The 20751-nt window shown below is 40.4% G+C and overlaps 1 protein-coding gene across 1 annotated transcript in view; it reads left to right on the forward strand.

Annotated features, from left to right (window-relative positions):
- Window positions 1–20751, forward strand: part of ITGA4 (integrin subunit alpha 4) — a 171454-nt gene that overhangs the window by 116983 nt on the left and 33720 nt on the right. The window contains exons 16-19 of the mRNA XM_029605917.1: window positions 1054–1206; window positions 3005–3081; window positions 9016–9166; window positions 14924–15025. Of these exons, the coding sequence (XP_029461777.1) occupies window positions 1054–1206; window positions 3005–3081; window positions 9016–9166; window positions 14924–15025 (483 nt within the window). The remainder of the gene's footprint in view (window positions 1–1053; window positions 1207–3004; window positions 3082–9015; window positions 9167–14923; window positions 15026–20751) is intronic.

The following is a 20751-nucleotide window of genomic DNA, read 5'->3' on the forward strand; positions in this document are numbered from 1 at the left end:
TCCGATTCATCTTTTCACAGTTTAGTTACTAGATTACCTTTATCATTGTACTTTCATCCTTTTGGGTAATTGCCAGGTTCTTGAGGCCTGGTTTGGCCTCTGTTGGAAACAGGATGCTGGGCTTGATGGACCCTTGGTCTGATCCAGCATGGCAATTTGTTCTTATGTTCTATGAGGTTCTATGCTCTCCTCTAATCTGAAATATCACAAGACATGGTAAATGCCATGATGCTGTATATTTACTATACATATACTGTAATGGAGTTGTAGTACTGCAATATTATATTTGCAGATTCAGTACATGTACAATACATTTGGAAAATATATAAGAAAAAAGCAATATACATTAATAAATAAATGATTCATAATAATTGTATCTCATAAGATTCTCTGGTATTTGATATGTTTACCTGATTAATGTTCTTGTAAAACTAGATGGTGGCATCCATTTTTTAGGCTAAAATGACTGGATGTTGTATTCAAGTACATAAGTGGCCTTATTACTCTTTCAAAAAATATTAAGTGGCTCTATTACAATGGTGGCTCTATTACTCTTTCAAATTATACAAAGATTAGGGGACATTCCATGAAATTAGTAAGTAGCACATTTAAAATAAATCAGAGAAAATTCTTTTTTCACTTAATGCACAATTAAGCTCTGGATTTCATTGCTGATGGATGTGGTAACAGCAGTTAGAGTAGCTGGATTTAAAAAAAGGTTTTGACAGGTTCCTGGAGGAGAAGGCCCCCAAGTCTACCTGTTATTAACCAGGTAGACTTGGGGAAAGTCAGTACTAATCCCTGAGTGTTAGCAGCATTGGATCTATTTATCATCTGAGATCCTGCCAGGTACTTGTGACCTGAATTGGCCACTGCTGGACAGAGAATACTGAGCTTGATGGACCCCTGGTTGGGCGCAGTATTGCAGTTCTTATGTTGTTGTTTTTAAAAGGTTTCCTATTATGCTAATTCTATGGGAAAGCTCTTTAGTAAAGAGGGTCCTGTTATGTTTCCCTGTGTCCTTAACTGTCTTGTTTTTTTTTTTTTTTTCAGAAAGACATAAGGGATATTCTGACTCCAATACATCTTGAAGCAGCTTATCATCTTGGAGATCATATTGTAAAGAAGAGAAGTACAGAAGAATTGCCACCTCTTCAACCAATCCTTCAGCAAGGTGAAGGAAAAGACACTGTTCTAAAAAGCAAGGTTAGAATGTTAATATCTTAAATAGCATATGAATTTCAGTAATTATAGCAGATTATAGCAGTCCTTACACAACATGGAGAAAGAGAAACTCATACCCTGAAATACCCTATAAATCTTTCCAGTTTGGAGACTGGTAGTGCAGAATGTATTCGGTTTTGAAACACTTCAAAAGCTGTATCACTAACAAGGAAATAGAGGGCTTTATTTAATTTTATTTTCCCCTAACTGGGTATGTGGCAGTGAAATGACTGGTGTACTCTTAGCAAGATGGTGTGTCACAAAACCCCCTTTAGATTAGTAGTGGTCCTCCTCTCCAGAAGTGCAACATTCTTAAAAGGATTAGAGACTTTTAAATGTGAACTCTATCATATGTTTCACAAACACTGGATGACTGTGAATATCTCCTGATAACACCATTCCCATGTTGTGTTTTAATGTCTTGAAACTGCTAGCCAGTTCCTCTCTTTTTATTGCATCTTATGTAGTTGAACCAAATTGTTTTCATCTAGTTAGTGCACCAAATTCATTAGCTTATACTGGATTATTATAACTGGCAATGCATTCATTGTATGGTCTTTGAAACAATTGCATTTCAGCCCTTTTGCTTGAGCAACTAGCAACATTTAAAATTACTTTATAACATTACAAAATAGCACTAGAAACTATGAGGCTAGCAAATCCTTCAAATTAATTTTATAGCAAATAAATTGATGTTTAAAGAAAAAGGGAATGTTTGTGTATGTCATAATGTGATTCGTTTTTCTAATTTCTGGCTCACAACACACACAGATATATGTATATGAAGAGAGAGACAGACAGGCAGACAGCAAAAGAGAGCTGTGTATATATATATGTTGAGTTGTATGAAGGGAGTCGTGAAGGGAATGATCCTCCTTGATGTACATCTAAGAGACAGAAGTCAATCAATGTGCATGAATGTTTTCTTTCTTCAGATTAAAGTGAGAAGTCCCTATATCCTGTTTAACAATTCTTTCTTTTAAATACATAATGATCTTTTAGCACCAGAAAAGATTTGGGGTGACTTATGTTTTCTATTGATAGCACTGAAGCATTTGGACTAGAGCCATGGAAGTCCTTCAGAAGATATATAAATAAGGTAGTAGGGTACTCGAAGAGGAGGCATGCATTTCTGGCTTCTTGGCCTCAGCTCAAGAGGACATTTGGATTTGAGGCTATACAATATATTTCTTCTACCTTGTTCCAGATGTTGATGATGCCATCAGAGCAACTCTGTGTATCCGAAAAGGGGTCAAGAGGGTTATGCACACTGTGCTAAAGGTTGTAATGCATTACATAATTCCAAGTGGGGTTGGTCTAAAGAGATCTCAAGAGGGTTTATGCAACTTTTCTGAGATATACAGGGCCTCTGAGCTGCATATTTTATTGGAAGTTGTGATTATTTTCATTCACTAAATATTCACTAAATATTCAAATATTCTGCTAGAAAATCTTCTAGATCCTGATTTTTGGGGAATCAAGCCCTTTTTGATTCATATAAATTTATATTTCTGGAATGTATCTATTCCAGTGCTTTTTGAGTATAGAATTTGGGTCATTTTGGTTCATTATTGAACTGTTTGACACCAAAAGTAATGAAGCCAGGTGTGTGAGTGTTGGTGGGCAGGAGGAAGCATGGTGTATTCTTTTTAAAGATATAATTCATACATGAAGCTTTGTTTCAAAGAAAGCTTTAACGAAAGAAGTTATTCGGATAACTCATCCTGCTAATTTTGCATCACGTTGTTCACATTCTTTTTTTTTTTTTTTTTTTGCATAGGTAGTTTTTGCCAGGTTTTGTGCACAGGAAGATTGTTTTGCTGACTTACAAATTTCTGGAAAAGTGGCTTTTCCAAAGTAAGTACTTTCTTGCTTTTAGTTTAGTAAAAAAAAATACAGGAGTTGTTTTGAGCTGTTGTTAACTAATATGCTGGAGATTTTAACATCAGTTTGTATGAGAAAGGTAATCATATTGTGCAAGATCCCCTGTTTAATGTTGTAACTAAAGGAAAATGCTTCAGACTAAGATGAATGGAAAAGAAATAACTCTTTGCATCTAGTAAGCTCCCTAACCAGCTTCTCTACAGGTAAACTTCCTTTTAGCAAATCTGAACAGGAAATGTTTGGAAATGGACATTGAGCCTATTAGGGGACTGCACAGACATTTTTCTCATTTTGTTTGGTTTTTCATTTTGTTTTGTCAGGTTTTTTTTGGGGGGAGGCATTTTGTTTTGTTTTGTTTATTTCATTTTATTTGAAATGACAAAAAAAATCCCCACAAAATTGGAATAAACAGCAAACAACAAAGTAAAACAAAACAAATTTGTCCAGACACTGCATTACCACCAAAAAAAGAAAAAAACCCACCTTGCTGGGCTCTTCCCCGATGTTTCTAGCCTTCCCAAACCATCTTACTCTTGAAAATCTATTTAAATTTTCACAGGACAGGATTGATCCCCAGCTGCTCTTGCCCTGCCATTGCCACAATTTCAAATGGCACCGACAGACCAAGGTGAGCACCATTATTACTTTCTTCCGTACAATTTTGCACCAAGCCAGGCTCAAGCCGGTGTCATTTTGTACTGAACAAAATAATAATGGCTCTGATCTCAGTACAAAGCAATAAAAAATCATATATCTTTTTGGACAGCTTGTATGCACACCTAGAGATTGCCAGTGGAATCCTGTAACTTTTTAGCAGCCTGTTTTAAATATCTGGAAAATCAATATGACAACAAATTAGACCATAGTTGTAATATGGAAAATAGAGGATGATATAATTTGAACATACAGAAAATAACATTTTAAAGCAGCACTGCAGATAAATGCAAGTTGATTTTCAAAGGAAAACACTGATTTGAAAATTCCAGCCCAGCAGGGACTGTAGGTACAAAAGTACCCATGGGCTTTGCATCTGCTTTTCAAAGGGTACAAAATATGCACGGTAAGGTGTGTGCTGGGATTTCAATATGACATCCCCATGCATACTTTATTTTCCCCCAACCCTAAGCATATCTTTGGCCCTGCCCCCTTTTCCCATAACAGCCTTAACCCTCACCCCTTTCCCCAGAAATTTCAGTCCAGGGGATTTCCTTGGGTAACTGCTTAGTTACATAAGGCAAATTCCTATGAAAATTGTCTTCCCCAAGTTTTATCTTTCTGGAATAAATATAGAATTATTTTTAGAAATATTAAAATGATGGGTATGAGTAAACAGCGTCGCACAGAAGCACTTGTTTGCAAATTCAAAGTCTTCTTCATCTTTCATGCTCATTAAAACAATATGGTGAACTCTGAAATATTGCCATAAATCAGATGTTGTTCTGGCATCATCTGGATTAAAAACTACTTAGCTGTGGAAAATAAATTTATAATGTTTAGACATAATACATTTAGGGGCGGATTTTAAAACCCCTGCGCGCTGGTGCGCCTATTGGGGCGGATTTTCAGAGCCCTGCTCGCGTAAATCCGCCCAAAACCGGGCGGATTTACGCGAGCAGGGCCCTGCGCGCCGGGAAGCCTATTTTACATAGGCCTCCCGGCGCGCGCAGAGCCCCGGGACTCGCGTAAGTCCCGGGGTTCTCGGAGGGGGGCGTGTCGGGGGCGTGCCCGGTCGTCGCGGCGTTCCGGGGGCGTGTCGGCAGCGTTTTGGGGGCGGGTATGGGGGCGTGGCTACGGCCCGGGGGCGTGGCCGCGCCCTCCGTACCCGCCCCCAGGTCGCGGCCCGGCGCGCAGCAGGCCCGCTGGCGCGCGGGGATTTACGTCTCCCTCCGGGAGGCGTAAATCCCCCGACAAAGGTAAGGGGGGGGTGTAGACAGGGCCGGGTGGGTGGGTTAGGTAGGGGAAGGGAGGGTAAGGTGAGGGGAGGGCAAAGGAAAGTTCCCTCCAAGGCCGCTCCGAAATCGGAGCGGCCTCGGAGGGAACTGGGGGGAGGCAGCGCGGCTCGGCGCGCGCAGGCTATACAAAATCGATAGCCTTGCGCGCGCCGATCCAGGATTTTAGTGGATACGCGCGGCTCCGCGCGTATCTACTAAAATCCAGCGTACTTTTGCTTGAGTCTGATGCGCAAGCAAAAGTAGGCTGATCGCGCTTCTTTTAAAATCTACCCCATTTTGCATAGGCCACCTGCGTGCGCAGAGCCCCGGGACGCGCGTAAGTCCCGGGGCTTCCTGTTGGGGGCGTGGCGGGGGCGTGGCGGGATGACGCGGCGTTTAGGGGGCGTGGTGCAGCGTTTTGGGGGCGGCGGTGGGGGCGTGGTTTCGGCCCGGGGGCGTTCCGGGGGCATGGCTGCGGCCTCTGGAACAGCCCCCGGGACCGGACCACAGAGCGGGGCAGCTGGCCGACGTGCGCAAAGTTAGATAGGGGTTTAGATAGGGCCGGGGGGGTGGGTTAGGTAGGGGAAGGGAGGGGAAGGTGGGGGGAGGGTGAAGGAAAGTTCCCTCCGAGGCCGCTCTGAAATCAGAGCGGCCTCGGAGGAAACAGGCAGCGCGCGCTGGGCTCGGCGCGCGCAGGTTGCAGAAATGTGCACCCCCTTGCGCGCGCCGACCCCGGATTTTATAAGATATGCGCGGCTACGCGCATATCTTATAAAATCCAGCGTACTTTTGTTCGCGCCTGCTGCGCAAACAAAAGTACGCGCTCGCGCAAGTATTTAAAATCTGCCCCTTATTATCCAGAAGCAGGCAGGGGTAAAAGATAACGGAAATAAAGTAGGGGGAGGCTTGAATGTATAAATACATTGCAATAGATAGAGTAGGGAATGACTGCATCAAATTTCTAAGAAAGCTGCATGGAACAACCATGGTTAATTGCCACTACCTATGGCAGACACCTGTCACCCTCTTGGTAAAGAAGCATTTTCTTAGTTTCTTTGGAATCTTGTTCTCTAGAACTTCATATCATGAGCTCTTGCATTTCCTTTACTATGGAAAATTTCACCTTCCTGTCCTTTATCAAAGCCTGTGTGGCAGATCTTGTATTATTTTAGTAACCTTTGTCTCAACTGCTTCTTGCATCTCAATGTGCTGAAAACAGTACTAAAGCTGGGTCTCCCTAATGACCTACACAAGGGCAATATAAACCCTTTTTCTGATGATACCTCTACTTATGGGACCAAGCATACTTTTTGCTTGTCCTTTATTACATTGACTCACTATCTTGAGGTCATCTGAGGTAGAGATGTAGCTTAGTGGTTAGAGCAGTGGGCTACAAGCCAGGGATCAAATCTCACTGCTGCTCCTTGTGACCTTGGACAAGTCACTTCCCCCTACATTGCTTTAGGTATAAAAATCTTAGATGGTGAGCCCTCTAGGAACAGGAAAATACCTCCAATACCTGCATGTTATCCACTTTGAAGTTCTTTAAAAGCAGAATATGAAATAATAATACTCCTACATTGTTTTCTTATTTAACAGTTTTCAGTATTTGTCCTTCTAATTGATATTTGGCTAATGGACTTTTACATCCTTAGGCCCTGATTTTCAAAAGCATTTAATGCATAACATATATACATGTACTTTACTCATGTAAAATTCCTACAATATATGATATTGAATTGGCAAAAGGATTTACCTGCAGGTAAATGGCTTTTGAAAATCGCTATCATAGTATGTTATATTTACACACACAACTCCTTTGAAAATTCACTCCTTTATGCACAGTTTAACATTTTATAACACCACGGATCATTTTCCAAACTCTTGCTCATTCTTCCAGTTTATTTCATGTCTTTTTTTATTTTTTACTCCTTCTGTCATGTCTGCTCTGATATAGATTTTTGTTAGTGAAATAATACTTGCTGAATATTCTACTTAATAATGATTCAGAAAATCGCTCTCTACTTGTCTAATAAAGAGGGCTGTGTTATAGCAGAAGCTTACGCTTTTAGTAAATGCTGTAGACAAATAATTTGGGGTTAGGAGAAGGATAGAAGACTGCAGGTTGCCATCTGAAGAAGGGTCATACATCGGTCATTCTGCAGACACCCAATACTTAGTTATATTTAAATGTCTTTGATTCTATTTTGTTCTGTTAATTCCAAGTGAACCATATGCATTTCCTGAATTGAAGAGTGAAATGTGATTACCAGGGCAAAGCTTTGTGCAGCTTTGTCACACTCCAGATGTGCACCTGTGTTTTATTTTGACTTTCCCCTGAGCTGATCGCCATATCTGTTAGTACCTTGTTAATGAATCAAGATGCAGAAAACTGTACACTCATGACAGAAACAGATAGAACGGTAATTACCGGAATATAATAAAACAACTAGAAATGTAAAATAATCAGAATCCAATTACTGAGGGGCTGCCATTGTGTTTGTTCATAAATTGCTGTTTTCTTGGAACCCAGCTATTTTTGCATTGCTTTCACCTTCTGTTGCTTGTCTAAGTGCCAATTTCTTTCCCAAAGGTGTTCGGTGACTAATGCTTTGGTTACAAGCCAGATAATTTTATAAATGTCTATTTTTAGACAAGAGTTCTGCAAGTCTTAATTAAACTTTACTGTTAAGCTGAAGTTTACTTTAAGAACTTATGTGCCATGTACTGCGTTTTTTAACTAGAGCTGAGCAATAGATATTAGAGATGTGCATTTGTTTTCTAACAAAATGAAGAGCACAAGGAAAAAAAAAACCCTTGTTTTGTTTTGTTAGAAAACGAAATGTAAAAAACAATGAAATTCAGAAGGGCTTTTTGTTTTCATTTCCTTTCACTTTGGAAACAGAAAAAAACCCAATACCGACAAATATTTATTTATTTTTTTCATAGTTTTATTCATGGGTACATCATATCGGTTTACAGAGAACTTAACAAAATTACAAATAACAAGGGAGGGGAGAACAGGAGAAGTCAAGGGACATTTCCCCCCACCAGGCCCCTCCCTTATCTCCTAGCTACCCCTTTCATCTCACCCCCAGGTGTCTTTTACCCCATCTGAGGGGGCTCCAAGGTTGAAATAGAACAGGAATGATCCCCAGGCACTCCTGCCCCAGCAGGTCCCATTTTCAAAATGACACCAACTGGCCCTGAGGCCAGCACCATCCTGTTGTATGGCAGGATGGCATCTGGCTGCACAACAAACTGGCACTGCTCTCAGGACCAGCTGATGCCATTTTGAAAATGGGCCCAGTAGAGCAGGAGCAGTTGGGGATTGCTGCTACCTCATTTTGACTTCAGAGACACCCTGAAAGAGGTAAGGGGCACCTGGAGAAGGTGGGGGATTGGGAAAAGCCTGGGGGTGAGGTAGAATGTTTAAATGTTGGCGGCGCCGAAGGGGTTTCTTTTGGCAGAGGTTGGACCTTTCTTTTCCTTTTGATTTTTCTTTTGTTTTTGGTTTTCTTTTACCATATTGGTGTTCAATTCATTTCTAATAAATAAAACAAACTGAAATAAACGTCAAGCAAAATGAAAAAGGAATTTAAAAAGGAACTGAAATTATTTTCCATGCACGCCCCTAATAGATGCAAAAGAAAAACTGTATCACAGAAACAATCACAACAGATGAGGACTGTAGGGCCATCAACTCTGCTTCCTTTTAAAAATACTACAGACCTCAGTGAATCTCTGGGTTTTCCTTCATTTCTTCAAAACTGGTAATCCACTGTGCTCATCTCATGCCTTTATTTACTTGCATTATCCTTTTCCTTTCCACCAGTAGGCAGTGCAGGGTGTTCACTAGATGCAATAAAGTTTTTGCATGTATTTATTCTGATATTTAAAATATATTTTATGAAAAAGTTTGTAGTTTAATAATACAGTTTAACTTTTTTTTTCATACATATGTTTTCTCCTGCAGGCCATATGAAAATAAAACCTATCTGGCTGTAGGAAGTATGAAGATTTTAATGTTAAATATTTCACTTTTCAATGCGGGAGATGATGCTTATCAAACTGAACTCCATATTCTGCTCCCCAGAGGTCTATACTTCATCAAAGTTCTAGAGCAAGTAAGTTTGTTATAGTTTGCTCAGGAGAATTACATTAGCAATGCATTAATTGTGATTAATTGTAATATATTGTAGTAGTCTTACTGAAATTAAAGTGATATTATAACTTCTGCATATATATATAAAACAAAATAATGTGCAACATATTCATGTTTCCATTCAATTCCTTTCAAACTGTATGTTGTATAATTCTAAAATGTCTTCTTTATTCTCAGTGGCTTCTGTTCACTCAAATTTAGGACTAGAAAAATGCCCAGCAGTAAAATGTTTGTCCACTTTGGCAAATAAAATAAATGCATTATATGTTTAAAAAAGGCAGAGCTCAGAGGCCCTGCAATTATTTGAATTACATGGATTTTTTGATCATTTTTCCTGCTGTGCCTTTGAATTATGAAATATATTATCAGCTTCCTTTACATTATGTGTGACTTTCATTATTCCGTTCTTGGTTTTCCTAATATACCCAGTTGCACCAAGGACAGCATCAACAACTGGGCGGAAGGAATACAGTGAGCATCCTCACAGCTCAACCCTAGGGCAAGAAGCTAGAAATACCTAATCACAATGCAGATTTAGAAACCAGTCTAAATCACATAGCAGCCCAACTCCAAAGACAGCAAAGGGAAGTATATAGCATTCCCAAGTCAATAAAACCCTAAATTTGTATATTAGATCTGAAATCAAGCCTGTTATAGCTGCAGAACTGAAAAGAAATAAAAGCATAACTAGTAAAAAGCAAATCAACTAGCAAAGAAACATCTTTAAGAGTAGGACAGTTTTCTAAATGGAAAGAAGTAAATAGTGGAGTGCCTCAGAGATCTGGTCTGAGACCGATGTTTAACTTAATTTTAATAGTTAAATTTACTTAAATTTAATAATTTTAATGATCTGGAAAACGGAGCAAGAGTGAGGTGATCACATCTGTAGATGACACAAAAATATTCAAAGTTGTTAAAATACAAGAAAATTGAGAGGAACTGCAGAAGTGGCAACTTTTGGTGTAACATTTCTGCATAGGGTAACCTGTGTAGAGCAGCAGTTACAACCTGAAACAGAAGGTATGGGGGTAACATGCATGGCACGGCAGTTGTAACCCTAAACAGAAGGCATGAGGAATAAACTGCACAGAGTGGCAGTTGCAACATTAAATGGAATGCATGGGAGTGACTTGTATGGACTGGTAGTTATACCCTAAACACCTCGCAGTTTGGTTGCTATTTATTGCTTGAGTGGAATATTTTGTCTTGAGAGTTTTCTTCAAATGTCAATGGCAGATATGCAATTTGAGGAGCTATTTGGTCCATAGTTATTAGAAAAGTTAAACACTGTACAAACAACACACAAGAGACATTCCCTGCTCAATATCTTACAAACATACAGGTCAACAGACAATTATTAAAATGAGTTAATGAGGGTGAAGGCAAACCAACAGGCACCAGCTTAGGAAGATATATTTGCATATCATGGAGTCTCAGTATAGGCAAATTTATCTCATGCATATTCATTAATATCCTGAAAATCTGACTGGCTGTGGAGTCCAAAGGGAAGCTCTGCCCTAGAGGTCTTATAATCTAAGGGGCTCATTCACTAAGCCATGTTAGGCCATTTACCACATGAGAAACAGCATTTTTCACACGGTAAATTGCCTAATGCGGGAATAACACAAGAAATTTCAAATAACTCATGTTATTTGAGCCCTGGAGCAGTGCTTATTTAAATGAGTTAATTAACATGCAAATGCATACTAATGCGCTTATAAATACCCTAAATGATGCAAATCAAATAACACGCTTTCTGAAAATGTCACGCGGCATTATTTGATTTGAAATTAGCTACAAACATACAGGTCAACAGATAATTATTAAAATGAGTTAATGAGGGTGAAGGCAGACCAACAGGCACCAGCTTAGGAAGATATATTTGCATATCATGGAGTCTCAGTATAGGCAAATTTATCTCATGCATATTCATTGATATCCTGAAAATCTGACTGGCTGTGGAGTCCAAAGGGAAGCTCTGCCCTAGAGGTCTGCCTAAGAGCTGTAGCTAAATTCCCCTGGAAGCTTTGGGATGTTAACGCAAGTCCCGAAACAAACAGAAACCTGTCTTAAAGGGGCTGACTACCTCAAGTAAGACCCCCAACAAAAGTACTACAAATACCTGGAGGTCTGTCTAGACCCCTGTCCCATCCCCACCTTTGTTGCTCCTGGAGGCAGCCATAGTTTTAAAAAAAATTTGAGCATATTATAAGTGCAGAGCAAGCCCCAGTGCCCCACCAACTTAACCCCTTCCCATTATCTTTGTAATTCATGCCCCAGAGGCTGAGAACCCCATCCTCTAGACCTCCTCCAGCTCACAAAAGTTGAATTGTAGGTCCAGTGTGAGCTCTGGGGTCAGTGGTGGGCTAGAACCTTTTGATGAAGAGTAGGGCTTGGGAGTTGGGTTGCGGGGCTTGCATCACAGTTAACATTTGCTGAAACAATTTTTTAGCTACAGCTGCCTCCATGGGCAGTATGGTAGGGAGTGCAACAGGTTTGTTTTTGTTTCTTTCGGGGCAGGTTGATTCAGGGCCATCAGCCCATTTAAGCAATGGCAGCCCACCAGTCCCGGGGCCACCATCACATGATCTTTGGAAGGCATTTACCACTGTGGTATTTTTCACTGCAGTATTTAAGCCCAAGGGAAAATAGTGTGGGAGTCATTTATGGTGACTTGGCATTTCCTACAATATTTTCCCATGGCTTGTGACCTCCTAAGTTTTGTACCTGAGGTAATCGAGCATGAAGTGACTTGTACAAGATCACAAGGAGCTCATATTACAAGACATGGGACATTTTTCACATTCCTGGAAAGTGGCAAAAAATGAGTGATTTTACTTTTGTGTACAGTAAAAAACTACAGAAAAAGAACATTGTGGTTACTGTTTGTGAAAAGTAAGAATGAAGACTTACAAGTATAAAAAAATGAATTAAATTACAAGGGAAACAGCCATGGCTGTGGAATTATTAAAAAGATTATGAGATATATATACATTTGGGAAAATAAGTGTGGAGGCTTCTCTGAGGGTGGGAAAGGAGAGTTTTAATGGAATATCTATAATGGCTCCTTCTTCTGTGTTTATCTTATTTAGGCCATGATGAATATTTTCTTTTTTTGCTGAATATCTCCCAAACATCTGCTTTTACAACAGCTGCTATATGGGTTTGGTTTGGTTTTTTTCACTTTTAACCCTCCAGAATCCAAAAGGAATTTAGTTGAATGAAACCCAGGGTTCTTAGTTTATTCTCTCAGCAGTAGACATGTATTTCGTTTTTAACTCTGTAAAACAGGTCAAGAAATATCCTCTTTATTTTATCAAGATTTATAATCAACAAGTAATTATGGATATGCCAGAGGAACCTGGGGAGGCCCCAGCTTGGCTTTGCTCTGCCCAGCAGAATAGACTTGGAGCCCAGCTTATTGGTGGCAGTCGGGGGGGGGGGGGGGGGTAATATTTATTTTATTTATTTATTTAACATCTTTTTTAAACCGACATTAAAATACACATCATATCGGTTTACATTGTAACGAAAGGTTGAAATTACATAGAACGGGGGAGGGGAGAACCGGGAGAAGATATAAACAAGAGAATAGGGGCTCTAGGAAGAGCCTGAAGAGTCAAGCAAGGAGGGGGAGGGGAAAAGGGATATGAACATATTTACAAAAATGATCATGAGCATGAGGAAGAACATAATTACAGCAGGGGGGGCGAGGGTGAGGGTGGAGGGGTCGGCTAATCTGGGAAGGCCTGGTGGAAGAGCCATGTTTTGAGCATCTTTCTGAATTTCAGAAAGATGCTCAAAACATATATAGGAGCCTGGGGTGGCACTGGGAAGCCCCAGGAAGTGGCAGTAGGGATCCATGGTGGGGGTGGGGGCATTTTGTTTTGAGGCAGTTAATGTTTATTTTGGTTTGGCAAATGAACCAAATCAAAATAAGCACAAAGCAAAAAAAAAAAAAAAAAAAACAAAACCAAAAAACAACAAAACAGTTTAAAACACCAACTGAAACATTTTTTGGGCTGCACATTCCTACAAATAATTTTGATTCTGATTTGAGAGGGAGCATGAAAGTTATTGAAGTTCCACTATCTGTAGCTAAACTAGGAAACAAATGCCCGAGATCACATTGGGGAAATTCTTTATACACTAGTAAGCAAAGCTGCTAATTTCTTAATAACTAAAGTTGTTTCATTCTCTTCTAAGTAAGACAATTTTGGTGGAGTTCTTGCTCATATGCACTTATATCTTTGCTAACGGGACAATATTACAGCAGATGCTGTGTTAAAGAGCACAAAGCAGGTCCCTGGTTTTCAGAGGCTGCACCCTAGCTTCAAACCCTCAAGGAGACAGCGCCATCCAGAGACCAAATGTCAAATGTCAAACTCGCTATATCCCCAAATATTTACAAAACATTTCTTTACAGTGACCATTAATGCAATTTCAGTTTGAGATTTCTGGCTTCCCCTGTGGCCAGTTTTGCACTTTTGGGGCTGGTTGGAAATCTGAATGGCGTGGCAGCAGCAGACTGGCGTTTCAAATTGCTTTTAGGGCTAAAGAAATGTATAGGGGTTTGTGGTGAGAGTCTGCTTAATATGTGCCTCACCAATTGTTTCCACTATCTTATCTTCTCCTCATTGGCAACATAGCACTGACTCCCATTGGGCAGCCAGGGCAGATGCAATATTGTGAATTCATTGAGAAGCATTGCTGAAAGCCAAGAAAACCCTTCTTCTACTCCTGTGATACGTGACACATCTGCCAGCTCACTCCTCCAGCCAGTATTCTTTCTTTTCATATTATCCATATAAAAATCCCCAAACATCTGCTAATTCACTTTTAATATAAAGTACTTTTAGCACTGAAAAGAAAACTGTGCCATGACTATCTTGTGCAGCATTTTGAAAGTACACACAATAAACCATAATGCCTTATGAAACCTAAAAATAAATTACATTTGTCGTTTTTTTATATCTTTAAAATTGCACCCCAACAATTCCCTTAAAGCCAAAAATAATTTCACACGGAAGAGTGTTTGGTTCACGCTATGTGTGATATCATTGTGAACGAATGTGCTAGAAGTAATTTGTGATACTTTCGCTACATGGCTTCTCCCTGGAGTGCACAGAAGTATGTGGAGGCAGCTCATAAGAGCTGTTAGAGCTTGACTTAGCAGTGAAACTGTTAACTAACACAGGAAGAGTCATGCTAATATGTAAGATTTGTCATGTATGCATTTGATATTTTACATAGCATTATGAGGGTGGTTTTCCTCGAATGCTTGTCTCTGAGTTGTTTATTTTATTTATAAGAGTGCATGCTATATATATCTCTTATTTAAAGTCAATCTCAGATCAAAAGAGAATATCAAAATGACTACACATTATAGCAAAGGCATTTAGATTTGGATATTCCAAAATAATTATAATTTTTAGTGGTAATGTGCACTCTGTTCTGGCTTATGATATCCCACCCAACCAATTATCTTCTCCTTAGCACTGTTAATGGTATTGTTGTTATCAAGAGGTTATTCAATAATACACAATGTCTTTAATCCATCACTTTCACCTCCTGTGCAGTGAACTAATGCTACACACACATTTTACTGCAAATACTTGACTTAGAAATTTCTGGTACAGATTAGGAATGTGGATTCAGTGCTGCTCTGCAAATCATTCCTCTTACAAGAAAGTAATGATCTTCTTGATGTTCATTTTAGGAAGTAAAACAAATCATTTGTGAAGTTTCAGAAGAGGAGAAGACTATGATGGTGAAGCTTGACTGCAGTTTGGGTCATCTGTACATCAGTTCTCTGTCAAAGGTAAGTTTCTATTGCAGGGAACAACGCATAATGCTCACTAAAAGTGGTGAATTCATTGGTTGTCAAAGTTTTTAGGTCACCATTGCTGGAAAGTGAGGTCTTCCATTTATTCACAGATGTGATACAGTTTAGGCAGTATGGGAATCTCCCTTCTCCCATACTGCTGATTGCAATGCTTCAGCTCTATATTGAAGTGATCACCTTGGGGTGGGGATGAGGGGTGGAAAGGAGACATAAAGAGAGAGAGAGAGAGAGAGAGAACTGTAGTTCTCTCAAATAAGGATGGATGAATAATTTGAAGTCAAACTTAAACTGGGAGAATTTCTGCTTGACTTGAATTTTATGGAAATTTCAGATTTCTCCCAAATTCACTAGTGAAATTTGTTGGAATATTTTCAGCAGATCTGTGACAATCCAAAGAAAAGCTACCAATCTGATTAAATCCACTCTTGGGTTTCCTGAAGCCTGCTTGAAATACCTCACAGATTTGAGACAAATTTTGCCTGAAATGGTGATTTGCTTTTAAGGAAAATAGTTTGGTGAACCTGTAGCCCCCATTCCATTCCAGTCCTGGGCATGGAAACACTGGGAGAGAGCCACGGACCATGCAAGATCACATGACGTCCCGAGGTTCCCGCACAAGGCTCTTTGATTTTTTTTCGTCAAAGGGGCTCTTCCTGCTCACCAATCAAGCATTCCAAAAAGACCCTCTGCACATCAGTGCCACTCAAAATAAAATCCTTTACTGTAAAACTGGTGGCACAAAGTCCAAAAAGTACACTTATGCAGTGCAGCACAGCAGAAAATCAATCCAAACATTAAAACAGAATTCAGCCTCATTCACTGTCTGCACCCCAAAACATGCCAGCTCTTCTGGATGGATACCCCTTCTACCCTGGGCTCCCAAAATACCCGTTTGGTAGGGATGTGCAGACCAAAAGTTTAAGTTCATAAGTCCATAAGTCGAAAGGGGGTCCCATTTGCGGTCAATATGGACATATGGAGAATTCCATAAGTTGAGTCTATGTCCATATGTGCAAATAAAAATTTAAACCCCTCACCCGCCTTAATTCCCCCCCCCCCCCAGACTTACCAAAACTCCCTGGTGGTCCAGTAGGGTCAGGACGCCATTCCTGAACTCCTTTGCAAGGAGCACGTGACGTCGGCGTCACGTCGGAGTGACGCGGCCAGCTTGGGGGGGTCAGGAGCCCCCCCCAAGCTGGCCAAAAGTTCCTTTTGAGCCCAACGAGAGGTCCGGGAGCGAACCCGAGGGGAATCACGTGACGCCGCGTCACTCCGACGTGACGCGGACGTCACGTGATTCCCCACGCGTCCGCTCCCGGACCCTCACGGAACTTTTGGCCAGCTTTGGTAAGTCTTGGGGGGGGGGGGGGATTAAGGAGGGTGAGGGGTTTAAATTTTTATTTAGATCAACAATCGCGATTTCCAACGTATTCAACATAGCTATGTTGAATAAGTTGGAAATCCAATCGTTTAAGCCTCATCTTTTTTTTAAGTTAAAAAAAAAAAAAGTTGTGTTTTCCATTTAAGTTCAAAATGAATGCACACCCCTACCATTTGGTAGCTGAACCTTTTTGCCTTGTGCAACTTGTCTATCTCTTTCTCTCCTTTGGTGTCTCAAGCTGATTATAGCTAAATGTGACTCTGACTCTAGTAGACTTTCCCAGGCAGGCTGCCCTTCCCAGTACACTGGTCCACCAACTTTCAGAAAATCCTCTTCTCCTTGGGGCTCCCACTTCCCACTTTGGTAGACTTTCCCACGCAGAATGCCTCTCCACCAGTACTTCCCAGTACACTTGTCCCCAGTTTTCAATACACTCTTTTTGAACTTCTGGACTCCCAGGAATTCCTATCCTAGAATTCTTCTTCTCAAACATCTCTGAGCCTTCTCTGTGAAGGGAAAGAACTCAAGTGCTACTCTGTGAGGAGAGAGCTCCACTCTCTAACAGGACTCCAGTTCTTAGAATCCTCTTCTCTATAGCCTCCTGCTTTATGTGGCAGCAGGGCATAAAACTCAGTGGGGAGTGATGCTCCTCCCTAACAGACTGACACTATGATGACATCACAGTCTGGCATGGTCTAGTGAGACTTCTGTCACACTGAGGGCACTCAGATCAGCTAAAGTCATATACTACGTTTGTAAGGGGCAGGGACATTTTTCTAGGAGAAGTAGATGGCACCCCTGCTCCCCCTACAAACCAATTTGGCAAAGTGTGGGATTTTTGCAGTTTCATTGAATCATATGGTCATTAGTCAACAAGTTTTACAAAGATTTGCACACCCCTGTTCTCAAAACCTGTACCACCTACTTGTTGAAATTACCAGATAAATTAGGTCTCACTACATCCAGATTGCCTAGGAATTTCTTCTTGCCCACTGTGCTTTTGAATTATTTTATCTGGTCAAATCACCAACTAGAAAGGCATGTGCACAGAGGAACAGATGGCATAACACATGAGATGGACAGACTAAAGAAAATGGACATCATGATGCTGCAGGGCAGGATGAGTGAGGCACTGTGTATAGGAACTGATGGTGTGGGGTAAAGGGGTAGGTGCATACTAGATCCACTGTTGGCAGAAAGAAGAGGAAGGTATAGTCTGGAACTATCAGTAGTAGAGGAAAGAGGATAGGACAGGCTAGAGCCAGGTGGTTTCATGGGCCATATTCACCACTGTCGGTAGAAGGAGAAGGGACACATGGGTATACAGATAAAGGTGTTCACCTGTGGATTTGAGGTGCTGAAAAAGGGAAGCAATAAGGGGATGCTATAGAGTGGAGGAGTAGCTTAGTGGTTAGAGCAGCAGGCTACAACATAAGAAAGCAAGAATTCAAATCCCACTACTATTCCTTGTGACCTTGGGTAAGTTACATCCCCCTCCATTACATCATGTACAAACTTAGGCCTGGATTTATCAAAATGCACGTGATAGGAAAAGGGGTGTGTTTTATGGTAATAGGCAGTTTATTGCAAAGTGTGCTATCTTAGCGCTTTGTATAGGTATTAGTGCAAACTGTGATAACTTTTTTGCACTTTAGGGAAACTATTTTAAGCTGCTGGAGGTCCAGCCTAGCTATCAGGGCCCTTCTAAGAGAGAGAGACAGACAGGCAGACAGACAGACTAGCCATAATACCCTCATACTAGGTAGGTATTTATATCTCTATAGGAGGCCCACCTAGTAACTCGAGGTGAGGTTTAGGTATTAGTGTAGGGGTTAGGGGCCACTTTGACATTCAAAGTGAGATGTACGAACAGAACAGTGCTCTCTTGATGACCTTCGGAGTGAGGAAACTCACACAAAGATGAGATTTGTGCAATGTTCTCTCAACCTAGCTTGATGTTACCCAGGTAGACAGATTTTAAAGTTAATTGACAATACACAGTATTCAGTGCTCTCTTTTTTAAGCATTCAATAGGGAAGAGGTAGTAGGACCCTTGGACTCCACAAATTATTTTAATTGCTCAGGGGCAAAAAAACAAAAAATTCTTCTCCTCTCCTAATTATGCACTTACAGGGAAAATGAAGCATAAAAGAAAATCCCAATGCTACTACTTCTTGTTTAAGGGTCAAAAACCAACGACATCGTATCTGAGTAATGTAAGCTAAATCTGGAAAGATTTTTATAGGAGAATTAAAATAAGAAACTGGATATTTTCTAAAATAATTTTTCATAACCAGATTTAAATCTGATAATGAAATAAAAGAAACCAATAGTGTCCCTCTGTCAATCACTTCCATTACTGAGCTTTCTAAAACATTTGATACATCATTTAGGAAAAGAGCATTGGAGGTTCTCAAAGTTCTGGGTTTCGGAAGAAAAAAAGCATGTATTAATAGAGGGTAAATTTTCTTCTGCAAAACCTAATATTTCTCGGAGAAATTTCTTCAGGGTTATATATGGGATTTCTCCCACCACTCTCGGGAAATTGAGAAAACGAAGGTTTAAATATCTAGCCTTATTTTCTAAATGTTCAATACGTCTGGAAAGAACTTCTCGATCTTTAACTTTGCAACTTTGAAGTCTTGTGTCTTTTTCTCTTTTTTTTCCAAGCCAGCTACTTTGAGTTCTAAAGAATTAAACTGTAGTTGCATTCCTTGATGTTTCTGCTGGCAATTAGAGATTGAATGATCTATCTTAGAATGATCTATCTTAGAATTTAATGTTGTACCGAGTCCTGCTACCAAGTCCCATATGGCATCTAATGTAACCACCTTGGGACGAGCTTGAGTCTTAAACAGTTCAATGCAGGGGATGTTATCTGAAGTAGGGGGAATCACCTCCATTTCACCATTCTCCTTCAACCCCCCGCCATCTGTAACTGTACCTGCTGTTCCCACAACCGTCTGTCCAACAAAGGAAGCCATTGGGGGGGAGGGTTTAATCTGGCATTGAATCACTCTGCTGTGTTCCCTCTAAACCAGGACCGGCAGTGAGGTCATCACTCAGCGACCCATCGGGGTTCACCTTGCTCGCCCTCTGAGATGGCGGTTGCCAAAGTTCGGTGCTCAGGGATGCCTCCTCTGCAGGCGTGGAAGACTCTCCCAAGTCCCCCCACACACCAGGCTCCTCAGCTCTCTGAATCGCTGACGCTGGTATGGAAAAGTGGGTTATCTCCAGCTGCTGTTGTATCGGCGAGGGGAGGGAAACAGATGGGTATATCCGCACCTTCCCCTTGTTTCGGGGCATTTCAAAGCGGAAAACCTCATTTTAGGAAAAAAAGAGCTGGAGCAACTCTCACTTGTGTCCTCTCTGTGCAGCCATCTTGACTCCTCCCCCTTTATTATGTTTTAATCAAAGTACATGACATAAAACAAAAAAATTACACTCGTAAGTGCAAGAAAAACAAAATAAGTTGTTGAATTACACATCTTTACACACACAAAAAAAATCCTCATCATGGGAGCAGTAACTATCACCTCTTGATACTAATCCAACAAAGAAAAATAATGAATCAAGATGATTTATCTAAAATAAAGGTTTCTAGATGACCTGAATCATGAAAAACATATTTATTACCCTGAAATTCTACCAGACATTTACAGGAAAATGTAAGAAAAAAGGTTCCCCAATTGCTAATACTCTAGATTTTAAATTTAGAAACAGCTTCCTCTTCGCTTTTGCTTCCCTCAATACATCAGTAAAAAACGTGTTCAAATACCCACAAAAAGATATATTCTTGTGTTTATAGAATTGCTGAAGAAACAACTCTTTATCAAGAAGAGAAACAAAAGAAACCACAAAAGTTGACCTCTTGAAGTTTGAAGAAAGAAAAATAAATTGTAACTATTGATGGAAGCCAAGAAATCTATGGCACCTTCAGTAGAACCTATCACTCTCTTCTTCTCTGGCACATAATAAATGCTAGATAAAGAAAAAGATTTTTCAGATCAGAACTGCAAAACTTTAATAGTATACTTTTTGAACAACTCAATATCTGAAAGCAAACAAGTTTTTGGAAAATTTAACAAAGGTCGATTTTTAGATCTAAGGGGGTCATTTATCAAAATGCGGTAAGGCGTTTTCGCATGCGTTAAGGGCTTATCGCATGCGAAAAGCCCCGTTAACGCATACGAAAACGTGTTTACCGCATGTGATCGCACCATATTGTATGGTGCGATGCAAATTCCAAAAATAGGAGGAGCATGGGCTGGGTTAGCCTGCCTGCGAAGAGCTATCGCACAGCCATAACGCTGATTTTAAC

Source organism: Rhinatrema bivittatum, chromosome 6 (assembly GCF_901001135.1).
Source record: "Rhinatrema bivittatum chromosome 6, aRhiBiv1.1, whole genome shotgun sequence".
NCBI classification, from domain to species: Eukaryota; Metazoa; Chordata; class Amphibia; order Gymnophiona; family Rhinatrematidae; genus Rhinatrema; species Rhinatrema bivittatum.